A 17,616-nucleotide genomic window follows, 5' to 3' on the forward strand; every position below is an offset into this window, starting at 1 on the left:
ATAACTTTCAGAAAAATGATCGCTGAATAAAAGTTTTGCCGATGTCAGTTAAAAAATTAAAATTTGTCTGGAGAAAAACACCTCTAGCACAAAATTTATGTTCAAAATTCGGATTTAAGAAGGGCTTGGTCCTTAATCGAAAAAATGATGATTTCAATTAAATAGCGGCTAGTAGCCCATTTTCTGCTGATAAAAATGTCACTGTTCTGTAAATTTTCTAATTTTGGTAGGTTGCCACGCACTTCAAATCGAGATGCAACAAACATAAAGTATAGCTTGATACTCAAAAACTGTCACTCTTGCGCTTCTATCCTCAATTTAACTGCCTCGACCACTTCGCTTGCATTGCCATTAACTAAGCATAATTATTTTTAAATTAATTAATTAGCATCCGGTATTACTAATTGTATTCAGAATATATCATCCTCGTTGGGCTCTCCGGCTGCGTTGGTGCCTTCAACTATATTCCTCTGTGTCCCTCTAATGTCTCCGCCTGCTCCTGGCAGACCATTGCCACCTGTTGCATCATTCAACTTGCCAACATCTCCACTGCCGTCCAGATCTGACTGGTCGCCTGTGTCGATGGCTCCTGACTCGATAGGGTCCGAGTAGCTGTCGTCCAGTTTGTCCCCATAGCCCCCTCCCCCGTTCATCATTAGCTTCTCCTTGTTCATGCGCACCCGCTGAAGTCGCTCTTCGTTACGCCTCTTTCGCTCCTCTTGCGCTTCCTGAATTTAAAAAAAAAAAAGCTTTCTAAAACTTTTTGAAAACAAATTTTTTTAAAATTCCGACGATTTTCTAATTTTACGCAATGTTGTTTTTTGTTTTGAAAATCATGCCTCAAAAACGCATTTAACCTGCCTTTTAGCATGCACAGTTATTTTCATTATGATTATGTGTTCAGATGATTTAGCCGAAAAAACTACAAGCTAGCAGGTGTTTTATCTAATTTCGATGTTTATAAAACTCAACTAAGTTGCCAACCTTGAGCTTCTGTTTGTTCTGCTCTATAAGCTGTTGTTTCTGCTGGATGTCCTGCGACACCTTCTCTTTCATGTCGTCATCCCGCTCCGACAACTCCGTTTCCGAGAGGCGACGCTGACGAAGCTTCTCCAACTTTTGTCGAATTTTCTCGTCACGGTTCTAATTGGAGAAAAGATTTATCAACAGTCACTCACAAGAAAACCTTACATTTGTTATTGTTCCGACTTTCGATACGAAAGTAACGGAATATTTGTGCTCGGGGTGGGGATTTTTTTTTCTTCAGACAAATTTCGACTTTTTAACTAGCCATTTTTGACGGAATTTTTTTACATCATTCGAAAGGTATTGTTGTCCTGAGCTCAAATTTGAAAAGATATTTCACCTGTGATTATTTTTCGTAAAGTTATGAGGGCTTAAAGATTGCCATTTTGGCCAATTTGGGACAATTAACGCGCGATGTATTTCGCGCTATTAACGCGTAAGCGGAGAGTTAATCCGTCTTAGAAATCGTTCCAAATTGGTTAAAAGAAGCTTATGTGCCATAATTGGTTTGTTACAAGGAGCGAAATCTATCCTTTTGTACTTTGTATGGCGTGTGGGGTGATGATTTTTATTTAAAAAATTTCAAATTTTAGAAAAACTTTTTTTTGATTTTGTTTTATTTCATTGAATTTTTAAATGTTATTACTGCTCCATAAACCTTAAACGGCAGTCGGAACATTCAGGGCTTCGCCTTGATACGAGCAGTCTTGTTCTTTATGTATTCTAAGCACAACTCTTCTGCCAAAACCTCAGTAGCAGCAAGAATTATTGAATAACTTCATCAAAAACTCAAAATCTCATTTTTAAATTAATTTTATTTTGTGGTGGAATTCGTACCATAAAAAGAATATAGAATTTTATTTTGCTAAACTTTTATACTTTTATAACTTTCAATCCATTTTTTCCATATTTAATTATAAGAAAGAGAAAGAAGATCTATGATGCTCACTTGAAGGATCTAAAAAATTGGAGCACGAATATGTACAAGATTCTTAAAAATTACTCAAAGAATTTGCTACTTATTCTTTTTTACCTTGCTGAATTTTGGGATTATGCTCGTTTTTTTCTCATTTTTGGTCCGTTCAAACCTGCTCCCTCAGCATTATAACAAAAAAATATATAGCCCTCAATTACTGATTGATTTGTTACTCTGCTAGCTTATGACCGCAGAGGTTTTAAATGGTTTGCGGCCCTAATTGGTCGAGGAAATGAAATACATCTGCTTGCAATTGAAAAGCAACCAACCTTGCGTCTCTGTTCAGCCTTCTTCTGTTTGGCGTCCAGTACTTCTATCGAGGGGGGCTGGATGGGCGGAAGGCTGTTCAGTCTGTGCAGTCTACTCGGGGGCAGAGGGGGCAACATCCTCCCTTCTCCCCCTGCCCCTGCCCCTACCCCGCCTCCCCTCACTTCGTCTTCATTGTTGCTAGAGTGGGGATGTTTTGAGCCGTTGTCTAATTCTATGTTGAAAGCTAATGAGCTGCCACATCTGTTCGTTTTCAGAGGCACTATTCCTGAAACATCGCAAAGTCAAACAACAGAAAACTACGACGAAACAGTAGAGGCTCAAAAATATCCGAAAGAACTCCTCCGCATTTTTAAATTTACACAAAAAGGCTTCTGACTCAGAATATGAAATTTACTAATCAGATGAGCATTTCCTTGATGCATCACATTAATTTGTCCGGCCGTTTTGAAAATTTGGAACATACATGCTGATCACCTAATTTCAAACATTTTTCCTGATATACAACCTCGTGAAGTTGATGATTCGCGGGCAAACTCTTTTGTGTCGGTGGTGGAAGGGGGCGTAGTAAAAATGAACAGCGTTTTGGAAAAGCGCTTATGATCTTTGTCGCTTGATATGTATGTTAAATATATAAATGTTCAAAAACCACCAGCTGCTACGCTATGAAAATATTACACTGCTGGGTCAATCATGAACCCTATGAGGCGAATTGAAACAGTTTTTATTTCAAAGAGGGTAGACTGGCCTATTTCATTGAGCTGGGAGAGTATTTCCTCGCTAGCTAGTCTGGGCACGAGCCCCCCACTCTGTCCAGATCCTCCATTTTTACTCTCTATTGCGGGCAGAGTGACTGGCGAGCTAGAAGTCACTGGGGGCAACACAGCTGGCTTCAGTTGGTCTGAACATCAAAGATAATCACACATCATTAAAAGCTATAAAACATTTTTCATTTTTGTAGCTATTAAGCGTATTTCAAACGCTGATTGCGACAAATAGATCAGCTTAAGTTTGAAGCAAGAAGCCATAACTACGTGAGATTATGACATAAATTCAGCATTAGCACATACCTTCTCCGATGCCACTGTCCTGGGAGGCCTTGGACTGTGCAGATCCTTTTCTATAATCCTCGTTTAGATAAGCTTTGGGTGGCGATGACGACTCTATTTTGGGCAGCACTGTCTTCGTGGACCCGGTGTTCACCAGTCGTGTCTCTTTCGAGCTGTTTTTGTCTGCTAGTGGAGATCGAATGGTGTCCCCGAATGAGCCGACTGTGGTGGGTGAAGTGGAGCTGCCGTTGGTGTTGTTCTCGATGCCGATCTTATTTTTACGGCCTCTGCATTCTGGCGAGAGCACTACGGGCCCAGAGCCTGGACGGGAGAACAGCTCAGTTGCTAAATTAAAAAAAACTGAATTAGCCAACGGTTATGTTGAATTAGTACTTCCTTCTACGGCTTTCAGTATCAGTCACTCGAAGGGAGTTTTCCCAGTGTTTCGATTTTGGAAAATATTGAACCCAAAAATGTTGGAAAATGTTACTTTCCAAGATCTCGAAAAGATATAGAGATATATCAGATATGTCAAATATATGTCAGATATATGCTCGCGAAAAAAGTAATTTATCAAAACTTGGGGTTCAAGGTCTTGTCAACATATAATGGTATCATGGATCATGAAAATCTTGGAAAGATCTTGACAAGTCTTGTCAAGATCTTGTCAGAATATCCATGATACTTGCAAAAAAACTCAATAGCGTTTGCATTGGTAATTATACACAGGTTTGATTCTTATCAAACAGAATTCAACAAATTCTCCATGCTTTTTTTGTAGAATTTGTTTTCGGCGATTTCGATTTAGGGTTTTTTAAAGGAAAAAAAATCGATTGAGAAGGGAAGGACAAAATTTTAATACCAATTTTAACCAACCATCTTTTCTCTTATAGAGGTTTGGTGAAAATGTGCTCATCCATTTCTTTTTTTATTTTGGAAAAAAAAACTTTCATAATTATGTTCAAACTCCTATAAAAAGGTTTGTTGAAGAGAGAGTTCACAAAAAGAAAAAATGAGAACTTGTCAGCATAAAGTTTGGTTGTATACGTTGAAGGACCTTCCAATTTAGTGCATTCACTTTCGTTTCCTTCAATTCTTTTCAGTATCTGAGTGTATTTAAGTCGGGTATTCCAGAAAAAAGTGACAATGCCTGCAGTTTTTCTTGTGAAATAAAATACTTCATTATTATTTGGATTTAACTTGTTATAACAAGTTGAATCTAAATAATAAAAAAACTTTTTTATTTCACAAGAAAAACAGCCGCAATAATAAGAAAAACTGCAGGCAATGTCACTTTTTTCTAGAATACCCGACATAAACACACTCAGATATTGAAACGAATTGAAGAAAACGAAAGTTAATGCAGTGAATTGGAAGGTCCTTCAACGTATACAACCAAACTTTATGCTGACAAGCTCTCATTTTTTCTTTTCACGAGCTCGCTCTTCATCAAACCTTTTTATAGGAGTTTAAACATAATTGTGAAAGTGTTTTTGTAAATACATACACATACATACATATTTTCCAGTGGTTATTTTGCTCGAGAATTTGAAAAACGTTGCTCACATTGTTTTTCGTCTGGACATTGAAAAAAATCTTGCTTGAGTTAAGAACGGTTAAGCACATTTTTTAAATTGTAGATAGTATTGCAACTGCATCTTAGCGTCACATTACCTTTCCAGGCCTTTTGATGGTTTTGATCGGTTTTTTTATAAGACCGCTCAAAACCCGCTCAAAAACTGCTCAAATCTTGCTTGAAAAACCGTTCAAAAATCACAGCAAAAATTGAGCGGTTTTTGAGCGATTTCTTAAACAAAGATTTGAGCGGTTTGAGCATTTTTCCGAAAAAAAAACACCCAAACCGCCTAAACCGTTCAAACCTCTCAAATCTTGCTGGAAAACCGCTCAAACCGCTCATATCTTGAGCGGTTTTTGAGCGGGATCTCAACCCGGATAGCTAGATTGTTCTTATAATTGTTATTTGATTTTTTCAAACCACTCGCCCGATTTTTAGTTTCAAAAACCTTTTTCATGTATTTGCATTGCGAATCTTTTATGATATATTTTTTTTTTGTATTTGCCTTATTGCTTTGTTTTAATTTAATGAACGAATTTAAAATTTTGATGCTAACTATCTTATCGCAAACCATAAGTTTCAAGGGGATGGTTTCAAATTTTTGATATCTGAGGGTTCCAGCGATATAGGAAGTTATAACAACCCGCAACATAGGAAAAATTGCAACAAAATTTTAATAATTATCAAGTGTTAATTTAATATTTTTGTAGCGAATTTAGCCGGATCATTTAAAACTGAAACTTGCAGAGTCGCATTTGGCCAAAACGAATTTGAGACAGTCAAACTTTATCGAAACCTTGATCATAAACATGTTGTTCCTGCGAATCGAATAAGAGCTATCAGTAGGCTTAACAGGATAGTCCATTTGTATTATTTTCGATCGGTACATATTTGGTCGATATATAGAGAAGTATTTGATTGTTCAATTTGAAATGTATCTGCCTCGGTCAAACTTGGTCGATTATAGAAGTTTTATAACGGGCGGTTTAAAACAAATTGTGGTTGGTCCAAATATTCATTTGGCTTTTTTCCTATTTTCCCCAACACGCTTCAATTTTTCTATGTTCCTAGTTGTCTTACGTGTTATTATGGCTCAAAGCGTAAAGTTTCTCAAAGCGTATGTTGCAATATAAAGTATGCTGATCAAATGTGTTCAGAATAGTTAATGTGTTCACCATGCTAAGTTTTATTACATCATGACAACGTTAAAATAATTTTTTAAAACTCAAATTCAAATGTGGGTGGAGAGTAAAAAAGAGCCAATAGTTTTTGATTTCTCATTTACGAAAAAAACAACAATGGCAATTCATCTTTTTAAACGTGAGCTTAGTTCATGAGTAGTTTTTAGATGATGTTGAAATTGTGAGTTCTTTTAAATTTCCATCCACAATTGAAGTTTTGTTTTAAAGAAACGTTTCATTTTAGCCATAATGCAGTCATATTTTACATGGTAAACGAACTAACATTTGCAAACAAATTGATTTTTTATAGTTCAAGTGCTAGCTACACATTTTTAGGCAAAATAAGTCAATTTGAATCGAAGTTTATAAAATTGGAAGAAACTGAAGAGAAGGACAAAGATTCGGTTCAAACCAAGAATCAAAACGAGCAAAAGTTTTTTTGCCGTTTTTTTCCAAAGTCGCAATAAAAATGTTTAAAAAAATCGTTACACTGCCCAGTTTCCCCCTCGCCATTGAACTTCGTCGCGCCTATCCCTTTATTTAGATTAAATCCAAAAGAAATCCCGTTTTGTTGAAGACTGCCACATTTTGTTTAGGAAAATTTTTCGTCATCTTTCCAGGATGAGCGTGGTAGATAAAAATTTACATCCCGAAAAGCGGGTTTTCATCAGGTAGTGACCATTGTCGCGAGCGAAACGTAACGATCAACCCCCAAACTCACCTGATCTTTTCAGAGCAATATTGATCGAGAGAAATTTTTAATGCGCTTATTGGAAACACTCGTGAGGCTGTTTAATTACAAAACTCTTTGCCTTTAATTATTGGACACAGCACAGCACGTTGGCCGTTTCAATTCAGGCGCCTTGGTTTTTTTTCTGCTAAGATTGCGGTTCGCGCCTCAAAATGTTACGCTGAAGTTTTAATGTAAAAAGAAAACACAACAATGGTTTTATCTAAAGAAATATTGCTCGAAACATTGCAAGGTCCTTGTCCGTATAAAGCAAAAAAAAGGGTTGACTCTGCGTTGGTTTGTGAGTTATAGGGCAAATAATAAACTGGCAATTAAACTGTCTTTCTTTCTTAAATACTTTACTGCAATGTAGCGTTAACATCCGCCACCCCAGAGGAAACAAGAACCGGAACAAACTTGACAAGCAGCCCTGTGTATTTTCCGGAAATGGTACTAAAGTTTGAGAAACGAGGGACATTGTCTTTTCCCTAATGTAGTGACGTTACGCGTGCTATTGGGTAGGGTGATTCAACTAACCACACTAGATCACCTGTTTTGAAAAAGTCCCCAATAGAAAACTGTCACTTACCACTTTTCATGAAAGTTGGGATGTAGTCGCTAAACCATCGCTGCCAAATTACGTTTGCGTAAAACTGCAAAGTGGCCTAGCATTAAGAGGGAGAAAAACTTCCGCTCGACCTTAGGGAAGTAAGTGTTACACTGTGCTGTCGTAAAAAAACTATTTCTTCGTCAAAGTATCGAGACTACTGGCTCGTCGGAAACGTAATTGAGCGGACGGTCGTTCACCGAACTTTCAGCCAAGCGCATGCTTGTGTTCAAAACCTCGTTGGTCAATTTTTTGACTGCGCTTTTTTGCTTGCTTCCCTGCTCCACGTTGAAGTGGTGCACTAGGTGGATTTTACCTAAAAATTGATGCCTTCGTGAACAAGTGACTGCAGAGCTTCTGTTTTTTAATTTTGATTGCAGCATGAAGCTTTTACTCTTCCTACACAATTGGTGCCATTGTCCAATCAAACTACCAAGAAGGTTGCATACTTGATGATGAAGCACTCGATAGCCATCACATATTATCTTTTGTCCTTTGAGCGAATAATTTTCTAATGAATTGCGCGGTTCGTTTAGTAGAAAGAACTGCCCAGCTTTTCACGAAGATCGACGAATAGTTACTACATACCTTCCGAAAATTTTGACATCACCATTTCGAGAATAAGGGCCGGCTGTAGCATAAACGTTCTACTACTGGAAAAATGGACCTCCTTGGCGCACCGTTTTTTTTTGCTTTCTGCTGTATGCGCACTGCGTTTCAATAGTTTTCGGTGCAGATCTCCATCGTAGTACAACAAAATACTCTTGAAGGACTGAACCAGTCGGCTCACTGACAATCAGTTTTATGTAAAGAAGGTACAGATAATCTGTTTAATTTTTGACAGCTGCCCAAAACTAATGAGTAATGAGTTTCGAAGACGGTTGCGAGAGGCGTCAAATTTAGCCTGTACATTTTTAAAAAAAGATCGGTTCATTAATTTTCATTCGAGATCGAGAAAGTGCAAAACAGTTTAGGGATTGCTGGAGAAGTAAAGTTTTTATTTGGCTTAGGGAGCAGTACGGTTTTTCTAGCGGTATTAGAACTGATTTTAGTTTTAATCACTTCCGGGCATTCAACGGAACCGAGGTCATCCATTAAGCATTGTTCAGCTTCACCTGAGCGGCTTAGAGATGACAATCATGATTACCCGCGGCTATTCGGCGAAAACCCTAATAAGCAAAAGTCGTTTGAACGATCGCTCCGAAGATTTGCCTGGTATTTCGAAGCGCACGTGTAATGTGGGGTCTTCCCGTCACAAAAAAAATCACCAAACATTGATCACACTTCAGCACTCCTTTAATGCCTGCAAATACTGCATATTTGTGCTGTCGGCAGCGCCTTGAACTAAACAACAGTTTAGGCAGCAGTTAGTGGCCAGCATGAGGGGAGCTACTTAGCGATTCGCCGAAAAACTTGCTTGTCCCGTTTAAAACCCGTCGAACTATCCCGGATTTGTTCGGGTTTAGAATAGTGTAAGGCGGAAGATACCGTTTTTGCTCCAAACGATTTTTGAGTCATGACGGCTGGGCGGATTATAAAAACCTTCCCCAAGTTCATCCGGATATCCAAAAAGTTTTGATCTCTGAAGTTCAAACTGTTCTCTAAACGTTCTTCATCAGGTTGAAACTAAACGAATGAGGTTTAGAGATTATCTGGCCGAAGAAACAGATCTTAAACTCAGAGCATTCCGACTCGTAAGGGCTGCCATCATAACACGTACTAGAATTTTTTAAAAAATGATTTTTTTTATCAGATGTGGAACGGGGATCAAATTTTTAGAAAAGATTCTTACTCCTACTACTACAGGTGCTACAAATTCAGCTTTGCAATGAAAATTGGCAGCTCAAATACTTATTAGCATGAAAACACTTCGGAATAGTGAAGAACAATGGATTTATTTGTCTGTAGATGCGGAAAACTATCGTGCAGAATGAGAACGTCTCTTGCTTTGAAACCAACGCTAAAGTTATTTAACTTCGACATACGGCGAAACACTAAACGTGCCTATACAGATATCGGTTTTAGCATTGACGTTTTTTTTGGTCAGATGAGTGGAGATGGTTTCCGACCAATTGGAGCCATGTTGTTTGATTTATGATATCTTGTGTTGTTGCTTCTCTGCTGCTACTGTGTTGTTCAGCGGCTTTGCGGTGAAAACGTTTTTCAGCACTATGTAACAAGACATGTAATCCTGTTGAAAGCGAGCAAACTGTTTTGAGCGGCGAACTGAGTCCATTGAGAAACTGTTTTTCTTCCAATGCAACAATACTCCATAAAGGCGCTTACTTTTACATGCGGCACGGAGCGTAATTTTTCTTGGCATGTTGTGGCAATAGAAAAACTGTTGGTGGGGGCTTCTTTACTTATTTGGCTAGACATGACTTTGTCGCGATGCCAGTTATTGAAAGCCAGCGTTGTTGGTTCTTTCCAACATCTCTTATTATCATGTTGTGAGGCAACTTTGCAAAAACCTGGTTAATGTTCTTTGTACTCTTCGAGACGTATTTTTATCCTGGCGATTTCAGATTGGCGACACAAACGTAAAAACTGAGGATATTTTCTGATTTGTGCTATTTCAATACATTTTCAGACGAGCACCTATAAATGGTTGTTCAAACTAAGTTTCCAGTGTTCTACAGAATCTTTGTAAAATGCACAATTGAAAGCAAACTCCGCAAATGCGTTCTTTAATTTTCCGGATACAAGGTTTTTGAAAAAGGTCAATTTGACATCATCACTCATGGACTTTGACATACTCACTTTTTTAATCTGAGCAACATTTTTAGGCCATTGTGATGGGTTACCTTCAAATGAGGACAATGTCCACTCTGGCATGGGACCTTTCAGACTTAGTGTCAAAATTTCAGCCTAGTCTTGATAGTTGATTGGCTTGTTACGCCTAGCAGCGTCTGACGGGGATCCTTCGTACTAACATAATTGAGATGCGACGAACGACTATTGGTCATTGGCTGTTGGTAAATTGTTTCTCCTCCCTTCCAGAATGGATGAACCATCGTTAGTTGCGTAATAATTTGAGTAGCAGGAGGTAAAACCGTTGTTGAGAGATTTGTAGAAGAAAACATGGGGGGGGGATAAAAAGCTGGCTAGTTTACTCTGATGGGAGATTACTCTGATGAAAAAAGCTACGCATTCGGAGGTAAATTTATCTGCAATTCATATCAATTATTAACATTGATATTCGCGGCAATTGAATCGCTTGCACCAGGAGATGGAATGTATGTGTTTTCAAACCAATTTGCATCCATATAAATTTTCTGAAGCATGGTAAAATTCCTGCTAAACGGTGGCTCAAAACTTGTGAAAGAAAAAGCAGAAAGCAGAGTCCAAGTTGGTATTCACCACCGGCAACAGGGGCTGAACTACTTCTTGAACTGGCAACTCCTATTTCTTCTTCAGTTTGAGTTTCTTGAACAACCATCGCCTTCTTTACCTGCGCCGACTGATTTCCGACGCGTCCTCCAGATATTCAAGGGAAAAAACCGTGACTAACTTGTGATGTTTTTCATCGACCACAAGGACTCTTCATTGACTGATCTTCAAGCTCTTGCTTTTTTAAACAAAGATCAGCCTCTGTCAGGTGTTAAGATTCCTCTCGTCTTTTTTCGCAAGAAAAGCTTTTCACAACTGTTCACTCGAAGTCATTGATGCAATTTCTTAATGCTGTGAAAGTAGTTTTTTCGAACAATCGGACTCAGTTGCTGTCAGAGTTCTCGAAATTACTAATAAGTAGTCTTCTGCCTGAAATTCAAAGAAATTGCTGCCAATCATTTAATTGGTCATTTTTTTGCAGTGATAGCTCCAAGATAAAAATCGGGTCGATTTATGGTATCAAAATCGTTGTTGCTGTGCAATTACTATAACTTAAACACATCATTTTTCTCTTCAATTTTAGCTGATCCGTCAGTTGCACTTGCATAATTTGTAACTTTGGCATTGATTTTGAAAACATTTATCTCAAAATCTTTCCTTGCGAGATATTGTTTCCTCGTTGCCTGCAAACCATAAGGAGAACAAACTACTAGACTTAACTGAAAAACAAATTGAACCAAAACTTTTTTTTGTAATTCTTACAAATTTTCAATACTCCTCGACTGTGGTCAATCGAGAAATCCCGTTCTCATCTGATCTCCGTTTTGTTAACCCTGGTCGAAGAATTCTATTTTTGTTCAACAAGTCAGATATAAAGTGAAAAAAAAAATTATTAAATTTTCAATTACCAAAAATCGAATTATCAAAAACTTTTAATTATCAAAATTAATACGAACAAATTTTTGGCCTTTAACGTAGTATTTGTGAGTTCGAAAGAGGCCAAATCATGTAATTATGAGTTCGAGATAGACATCGCAACAAGCCAAAATCAGATTTTGTGTGGAATCCGAAACTTTATAAGTTTTCTTTGATCTTCGTTCCTGTTTTGGATTGCAGGAACAAATAGCTAAAACACTGTTTCGCTCAAAATTGCTGCTAAAACAGCCTAAGTTGCTGAACCCACGGAACAGTTTGTTGAACCCATCATTCAATAATAATAAATCAATAAAGTGAAACTGCCTTGTCGCGGAGTCTCATTTTTGATCGCAACTTATAATTATATATTTAGTTAAAACTCATATTTATTCCACTTTAACCAGTAATTATATCAGTTAAATTTCTAGAAATGGTACTTTTTCTAGAACAAAAGATAGTCAACTGTAGCTAAATTCACAAAATTCAGGATTTCTGATGAAAGCTATGGTTTTGCTGCTGGATATCAATATTCAGTTTCAAATTTTCGAATGCGAAGATTAATATCTATGCGGCTTTTCAAGATATCGGATAAATGATCATTTTTCACAGCTAGTCTCCTGATTTTGCTTATATCGTGCATTTTCGAAATTATGATCCCCGAAAACACTTTGGTGGGTATTTTGTAAGGAGTACATCCACTATTTTAAATAACTAATAGTTTAAGATTATGATTTGATTTCTATTGAGAATGGTTAAGCCCTCATTTTTAAACTCCGCATCTGCTAGATTTTATTTCTAGATCAAATTATTATTTCTTCACGCACAAAAAACTGCAGAATAATGCATTGTAATGTGCAATTCAATTATATTTCAACGAATTCGGTTACAATTTGCAATTTCCGCTTATATTTTGCGCAATCGGCTTATCTTTGCAGAATACAGAACAACTGCGATAGAAAGCGCTTGCGACAACAATGAACACCATTGAAATTGATAACCGTGAGGGATTCTAAGGTTTCAGTCCCTTACTAAAGGTCCCTATATTTAATTTGGTACTATCTAACTCAACGGGTACGGTTTATCGGTTAAACTGCACAGCGATACGGCGAAACGGTAGAAAAAACTTTCGCGGCGGTTTGTTGTTGTAAACTGATTATGATTATCCAACCACTGGGGGAACATTCCAAAACTATTCATACCGAAACGTTGTTCGACACTCCTGCTTGTTTTACCAATCCAGCTGGAGGGACTAGCACGGTGTTTTGTGATTTGTTTAAATTTAAAAAAGCTGTTTTTTTCTTCGTCTGTGAAAGGTTTATAAAAAATTGTTAAATAAATTTTTTCCGAGATTTTTTTGAAAGTTTTATGGATTTTTTTTTCATGTTTTACAATTTGGGATGAAGTATCACCTGGGGCATTAGAGTACTGGGTTAACTCTAGGATTAGGGTACCTATTAGAGTCTTTATCGGTTTGCAATTCACAGCGTTGTATTTAAAATTGCATCGTCAGGCATTTGAAGAATTTTGAAAATTCTGCTCCGAAACATAACACTGTGATTGAACAGAATTTGACTGGAAAAAAGTTACAAACTTTTTTGTAAATTCTAATTTTTGGAGGCATAGCACAATTTTTCACAGTTTGTGAGGTTTGCGTGATTTTGCCCTTGCGCACTTTTTCAACCGTAAGCAATGGAAGCCGTCTTGTTTGGTTTTTCAATTTTTGGTATATGAATTGCCTAAAATCAACCAAAAGTCACTTAGGTACTCTGCTGATTTACAGGTTACACCCAGTCATTTATCATATTGTGTTCGAGACCATATTGTATTCGAGAAAACTGCTTATCACCTTTTCAGGTTGGGCGGGGTCGTTAAACATTCGCATCCCGAGTAGCGGGTTTTCATCCAGTAGTGTTTTCATCCGGTAAATTTTTCAACTCACCTGATCAGTTTCGGGCAGTTTTGTTCGAGGGCAATGTATAATGCGCTCAATGGAAATACCAGTTAGGCTGTTTAATAATAAAGCTCTTTGCTTTGATTCGTTGCTTGATAATTCGTAAAATTTTTTGGCAGAGGTCACGAGGCGAGGCTGGAGTCCTAATCAGTTCACGAGGTTGAAATAACAGAAATTCAACTGAAATGTTCTATCAATTTGGTCTCAAATGAGATTCTCAATCGAAATGTCTTAGTTGAGTCTAAAACCAAGCCAAACTCGCTAGAACGCACTATAAATGCGCTATGCAGATTCACTTGATTTAGTTTTTTTTTCATTTCTATATTTGAAGATTGATACTTTCAAATAGATGGTAGGCTAAGTCTTATGCTCTAAAATGAGCTCACAAAGTTAATTGTTTTTAGTATAAAATTTTCAAAACGAAACTTCAAACTTAATTTTTTTCAAGGAAAAGATTGAAATTGAGATTAATTTGCCTACTACTGTAGTATGACTTCTGAATTTGGAAGTTTTCAACTCAGTTTTTTTCACATTTTTGTATAGGTTTTAAGTGATTTCGTGGCTCAACGCTAACTGTTGCGATATAAAACATCGAGAAAAAATCTGGTCTCAGTTGTTAGTCTGTTTATGTCAAGATTAATTGCATTACAAAAGCGCTAATTAAGCTTTCGAAGTTGAAATTGAAAGGTGAAGAAAAGGTAGAAAAGATTAATTAAATCTTTTAAAATAGCTTGCTGTTCCGACTTCACGAAATATTTATGCGGTATATGGTTTTTTTCAGTCAATTTTCACCGATCGAAAAAATAGTTTTCATCAAAAAAATTTTATACCCCATTGAAGATATCGACTTCTTGAGTTCAAATATAAAAAGATATTTCACGTACAATTATTTTTTGTAAAGTTCTGGGGGTTTGAAAATTGCCATGTTCTGGACTAAATTATGCTCGTGCGAGGTGGGGAAAAAGGTAAAAGAACTAAGCTTTGATGAAGAAAAAAAAAGCCATTTTAGGCTCTTTTTCCACCCCTCCCCGGCCCACCTGCGATTTTTCACATCATAAATTTTTTTCACATTGTCTGAGTGTTATGAAAACTGGCATATGGACTAATGGAGCCATCATTAACATTTTCAGTCTGCATATTTATCCTTATAAACCCTCTCATTACACCATAAACTTGATGCTCGTGCGAGATGCAGAGGAAGAAGAAAAAAGCCCCATTTTGCCCAGCCATGGTAACATAAATCCTAATTCTTTTCTAGTACCTTCTATCTAATTTTTTCATGAAATTGAACTCACCAAAGTCTAGGGCTCTTTTCCAGTTCCCCCCTTGATTTTTTCTAAACTTCAATGTACAAAAGTCTATTTAAAAAGATTTATCTTGATAAAAACTGCATTACAACGTGTCAGCGTGAACAGGTGACTAAATTTTCACAACATTTGTTACATGCAAAACACCGTGTGCATAGTTTTTGAATATTTTTATTTTGTAAATTTACGAGGGGGTGGAAAACTGGAAAAGAGCCAAATCTAGTCAAAACAACTTTTGAAGTTGTACACTGTGATATGATGTGAAAACGTGAGCAAGAAAACAGGTTGTTACAGCATTTTTTCATGCAACTTCCGTTTGACTAACTTTTAATCAAACCTATTTGTGTTGGATAGGAAATTGAAAAAGAGCCTTTAATGGCTCTTTTTCGTCCCCCCCCGACCTCACATAAGTATCAATTTCACGAGTGGTTTTACAAGGTTGAGTATGACTACCAAATATGTTTGTCATGGCCTAATTAATCCGTATGCTGAAATTGATAACAATCCGACAATGTGAACAGAAAAATTATTCTAAATAATTTGCAGGTAGGGGGGGGGGGAGGAAATAGAGCCTTTTTCACGGAAGCTTGTGTTAACTTTTTCCGGTTTCCCGCCCCTTTTGATTTTGGCTCTTTTCCAGTTTCCCCCCCACCTTTCAGAATACCGAGTCTTATGTTCGTTTTACGTGTTATTACGGCTAAACGCGCGATGTTACGCTGTAAAGTATGAAGAACAAATCTGTTCAGAATTGTCGATTTGTTCACCACGCCAAATTTCATTAAGATATAACAACGTTAAATAGGTTTTTCAAAATTGAATTTGAAAGGGGGGGGGAAACTGGAAAAGAGCCTTGATTTTTTCTGAAAATCAATAAATGAACGGCTTTTTATAATTACTTTTGTGGTTACAAACTGCATCCAAACGTGTCAGTGTGGAAAGGTGAACAAGCTTTGAAAAAAATTTCTTAAATGCAAAACGCCGTTTAAACAATGTTTGAACAGCTTATTTGCAATTTCTATGGCTCTTTTTCCTTTTTCCCCCCACCTCACTCAAACATGAATTTTATGGTCTAAAAACTGGTTTTACAAGGTTATTTATGAAGATCAAATATGCTTGTTATGGCCTAATTAGTCTGCATGTCAATTTTCACGACAAAAGGACAAAGTGAACAATAAATTCAAATATCAAAAGTTGCAAGTGGGTGGGGGGAAAGGAAAAAGAGCCCTTTCTATGAGGTGGCTGGAAAATTGGAAGAGCCCAAGTGATATTATTCTTGGCATTTTTGTAATCTTTTTTGGCTCCTTTTCCTTCCCCAACTGCAATTTTTTATTATTAAAATAACTGTTCACATTATCAGATTGACAAAAAAATTGACTTGCAGACTGATTAGGCCATGACTAACATATTTGGTCTTCAAAATTAACCTGGTAAAACCAATCGTTAGACCTGAAATTAGTGCTCGTGTGAGGTGTGGGAAAAAGGAAAAAGAACCTTTTTTTTTGAAAAAATCGTTTTCGGTTATTTTCCCTCCTAAATTTCCATTTGTCCATATTTAAGTATGTTACCTGATGTTGTGGCTGAACGCTTTTTTTCACCATGCAAAATTTCAAGAACAAAGACAACGTAAAAACAGTTTTTCAAAAATGAAAATAAATTTTTTGGGGAGTTTTTTTTATAATCTTTTCTTTTTCGAAAGTAAATAAATAACCGGTGTTAACTGGGAACGGTAAGAAAGCTATTAAGAGTTTTTTATCAATATGCAAAGAAATTTTTTGTTTATGTGAGTCAGTCCAAAATTTATTGAGCTGATAAAACTTAAGCTAGATAGGTTTTTTCTTTTTTTCTTTTCCCTTATCTCATATAAGCATCAAATTTCCCAGGTTGAATACAAAGACAAAACCATTTGTCATGACTTAATTATTCCGCATGCCATTTTTTAAAACGATCAAACACTGCACGAAAAATTATTTGTGAAAATTCGCAGGTGGGGTAAAGGAAAAAAATCACTAGATATTTCAGTTTGAATAAAAAGAAGAAAGGTAGAATTTTTTCTTTTTTTCTGCACTTGAGAAATTTCACAAAAAATTGACCACTTTGTTCGATTCGGCTATTTTCACCCCCCACATTTAAATTTAAATTTTGAAAACTATTTTTACGCTATCACAATGCAATAAATATCTGCATGCTGAGCAACTTAAGGCTCTTTTCCACTCTCCCGCCACATTTCTTGCAGAGTGAAAGTTTTTACTATTGTGAACACATTTTTTCTATTTACTTTACATCGTAAAATCACGCATTCAGCCCTGATAACACGCATGACAAGTAAGAAATGAAAAATTGAAATGTGGGGGGAGGGGGGGGGTGGTATGGGCTTGGAAAAGAGCACAGCTTAATTATTGTGAACGCATTTGTTCTTCATATCTTAGATCGGAAAAATCGCGCATTCAGCCATAATAACGAGTATGCAAATCAGAAAAAGAAAAAATTGAAATGTGGGGGAAAGCAGAAAAGAGCCTGACAAGTTTAAATAAAATTTTGAAAGTTGAATTTTAAAGTGGGAGAGGATAACAGCCATTTTTTGTGCTTCACATCGTAAAAGAACTCGGCTCTTTTTCCTTTTAATCGGACAATGTGGTCAACAAATTTACATGTAAAAATTTGCAGGTGGGGGGGGGGGGAGGAAAAAGAGCCAAGCACTCAA

General features: G+C 36.8%; 1 protein-coding gene across 1 annotated transcript; it reads right to left on the bottom strand.

Moving 5' to 3' along the window:
* Positions 1-396: 396 nt before the first annotated feature.
* On the bottom strand, positions 397-7,493 carry LOC134840157 (uncharacterized). The gene is made up of 6 exons (XM_063855866.1): positions 7,395-7,493; positions 3,340-3,663; positions 3,018-3,170; positions 2,272-2,537; positions 985-1,143; positions 397-728 (listed from the first exon to the last, which is right to left on the bottom strand). Exons 1-6 carry the CDS (start codon positions 7,402-7,404, stop codon positions 411-413), a joined length of 1,230 nt encoding a protein of 409 aa, XP_063711936.1. The 5' UTR covers positions 7,405-7,493; the 3' UTR covers positions 397-410.
* Between the last annotated feature and the right edge of the window lie 10,123 nt (positions 7,494-17,616).

This window comes from Symsagittifera roscoffensis, chromosome 2 (assembly GCF_963678635.1).
Source record: "Symsagittifera roscoffensis chromosome 2, txSymRosc1.1, whole genome shotgun sequence".
NCBI classification, from domain to species: domain Eukaryota; kingdom Metazoa; phylum Xenacoelomorpha; order Acoela; family Convolutidae; genus Symsagittifera; species Symsagittifera roscoffensis.